Below are 3,279 nucleotides of genomic sequence, written 5' to 3'. Positions count from 1 at the left end.
TATGAGGCATGTGTACGAACAGCCATGCTACATGGCAGTGAAACATGGGCCTTGACTGCTGAGAACATGCGTAAGCTTGTAAGGAATGAAGCCAGTATGCTCCGATGGACGAGTAATGTCAGTGTGCATTCCCGACAGAGTGTAAGTATCTTGAGAGAAAAGTTGAACCTAAGAAGCATCAGTTGTGGTGTGCAAGAGAGACGATTGCGCTGGTATGGACATGTGGCGAGAATGGATGAAGATAGCTGTGTGAAAAAGTGCCACACCCTAGTGGTTGAGGGAACCCGGGGAAGAGGAAGGCCCAGGAAGACCTGGGATGAGGTGGTGAAGCACGACCTCCGAACTTTAGACCTCACCGAGGCAATGTTTCTGACTGAGACCTTTGGAAATATGCTGTGTGTGAGAGGACCTGGCAAGCTCAGTGAGACCAAAATCCAAGGCCTCTGCCAGAGATGTAGCCAGCCCACTTATGCGTAACGTTCCTTCTTTGGACACTAAACTCCGCTTGCGAAGACCTGTTGAGGCAAGTGAAATCAAAATTGAAATCGAACTAAATCTGTAGACTGGCACTCATGCCAACATCTTCATTGAACACTATATTAGGCTTGCGAAGACCTGTTGGGGCAAGTGAAAGCAAAATCGTGATGGCACCAGTACCAGTAACTCACTAAGAGCACTGTCTGAGCGTGATCGTTGCCAGAGCACCAGCTGCTTGACTTCGTGCCGGTGGCACGTAAATAGCACCATTTAAGCATGACTGTTACCAACGTCGCCTTCCTGGCACGTGAAAAGACATTCAAGCGAGTTTGTTGCCAGTCCCGCTGGACTGGCTCCTGTGTGGGTGGCACGTAAAATACACCATTTCGAGCGTGGCCATTGCCAGTACCCCCTGACTGGCCTTCGTGCCGGTGGCATGTAAAAGCACCCACTACACTCTCTGAGTGGTTGGCATTAGGAAGGGCATCCAGCTGTAGAAACTCTGCCAAATCAGATTGGAGTCTGGTGTAGCCATCTGGTTTCACCAGTCCTCAGTGAAATCGTCCAACCCATGCTAGCATGGAAAGCAGACGTTAAACGATGGTGATGATGACGATGATGATGATAATATATATATATATATATATATATATATATATATATATATATATATATATATATATACATACATATATATACAAGATATAAGTATTTTGCCTGGATTGATAATCCTCCACTAATAATTCTGCGATATACATATATATATATATATATATATATATACAAACACATGTACATACAGCAGTTGTGTACCCAGTGACATTGTCATATTGCTGGCCTGTCCGTTACTGTTATCCACCACTCCAGTTACACAATTCCCCAAATATTATTGAAGAAGTTTCTACAAATAGAAGATCTTCAAGATGGATGCTCAATAGCATGTCTATTTGGTACTTTCACTTTGTTTTTACTTAACAGTCAAAACAGTAAATATAGCAAAAACAACAGCAAGAGTAAATGAAGGAACCTCTATGCAATTACTCATTCAGCTAGAAATAGCAACTAAACTTCCCTTAAATCACATGCTCTCATTTTAAATAAGAAAAGACACACTGAACAATATAATCCTTGATGTAGGAAAAGAAGGCATGATTTAAGCTGGAACACCTTTGATCACGAATCCCTGATCATGGTTTGAGGTTAAACAAGAAAAAAGAAACAATAAAAAGAGAAAAATGTTAAAAAAAAAGACTGAATAAGAAAATTTCAAAGTATTGACAATGGACGTACACTGTTCTAGCAGCCCCTTTCATTTCACGCATGGCCTGCAGGCGACATTTGACAAGTTCTGTAGGACAGAGTGCAAATGCACAGAAAAAGGCAGCACCACTTCCAGCAAATGCATTGTGTATAGGTGATAAATCTTCCACCTTCCTATGTCTTGTAACAAGAACAATTGCCTTCTGGCAAAATCCATAGAACAAGAAGAGAATAGCATTTTCTGAAATATTTGCCACAAGGGAAGGCCCAGTACCAGCATAGAGACCCTTAATAATGCCATCCTTTTTGAAAGTGTCAGTGAAACAGTGGAGGGCATTTCTGTACAAGGTTGGGAACGTCTGCATCTTCACTTTGACTGTGTCTAGTGGCTGACCGATGTAAACATTGGCAATCCCACCTGGAAGTATAGAAAAGAAAAGGTAGATTGGTAAATAGATAAATACATATATAAATAAATAAGTGCACAGACAGGTGAGTGGGTGGCTGGATGGATGGATGGACAGACACATAGACTGGTAGATAGATAAATGGAAAGAGATAGATGGATGATTGGATAGATAGGTGATAGCTAGGTCAGTTCTAGCTGCTCCATTCAGGTAGACAACTGCTTGAGATCCAACATTGCAATGGCTTTAGTTGCTATAAAGAGAAGAGCTTACAATATCTTTAAGTAACCCCTTGAGTTTCTGCTTGGGGCAATGCATCTCTGATTTTTACACACTTGCATGCATACATAAATGCACATATGAACCCCAATGCACCCATATCATCATCCTTACTTAACATCCACTTTCCTATGCATGCATGGGTAAGACAGAATTTGTTGAGGTAGAATATTTATGGACAGATGCTCTTCCTGTCTCCATATAGAAAATGCAGGAAACATAACTACTATTTTTAATTTTTCCAATTATGTTTTCTGCATTTGTTTATACTATATAATGTGGCTGAATTCCACAAGCTTGCCTGTCTCGTTATATGATGGTTGACTTCACACTGCACTGAATATAGGAGAGGATAATAGAACTGATTACAAAGCCCAAACTCTGTGGCAACTATGTGTCATGCTTTCCAGCACACTTTTAATTATATATCATCATTATTATTGTTATTGTTTCTTCAATATTCCATGCTTGCATAGGTTGGAAGGAATTTTATTGAGGCAGATTTTCTATGGTTGGATGTTTTTACTCTCACCAACCTGTTTCCAAGTAAGGTAATAATTCCCTATAGCTGGACATGTTTTCACAGAAGATGAACAGAGGACATTTGTTTACAATTATCATGCCTCCTACTCCATATATATATATATAGTGAAAGTGCTTTGCCTCCTAACATAGATCCAGCGAAGACTGTGCAATTACTGTGGATGACGCCAAGTAGCCATAAACAGTGAATGTGCTTTGCTAGCATACTACTTGGAGCATACCCAAAACACAGTTTGAATTTTTTTTAATTTAAAAGTTAAATCCAAACTTTAATTATATATATATATATATATATATATATATATATATATAT

The 3,279-nt window shown here is 39.7% G+C and overlaps 1 protein-coding gene across 11 annotated transcripts in view; it reads right to left on the bottom strand.

Moving 5' to 3' along the window:
• LOC106872059 (mitochondrial ornithine transporter 1) overlaps positions 1 to 3,279 on the bottom strand; it is an 89,315-nt gene that overhangs the window by 18,936 nt on the left and 67,100 nt on the right. For all 11 annotated transcript variants that reach the window (XM_052972420.1, XM_052972421.1, XM_052972418.1 and 8 more), the window contains one exon: positions 1,768 to 2,155. In XM_052972420.1, coding sequence (XP_052828380.1) covers positions 1,768 to 2,155 — 388 coding nt within the window. The remainder of the gene's footprint in view (positions 1 to 1,767; positions 2,156 to 3,279) is intronic.

The sequence above is a fragment of the Octopus bimaculoides genome, chromosome 13 (genome assembly GCF_001194135.2).
Source record: "Octopus bimaculoides isolate UCB-OBI-ISO-001 chromosome 13, ASM119413v2, whole genome shotgun sequence".
In the NCBI taxonomy this organism is placed as follows: Eukaryota; Metazoa; Mollusca; class Cephalopoda; order Octopoda; family Octopodidae; genus Octopus; species Octopus bimaculoides.
This window is presented reverse-complemented; position numbering and strand designations above follow the sequence as displayed.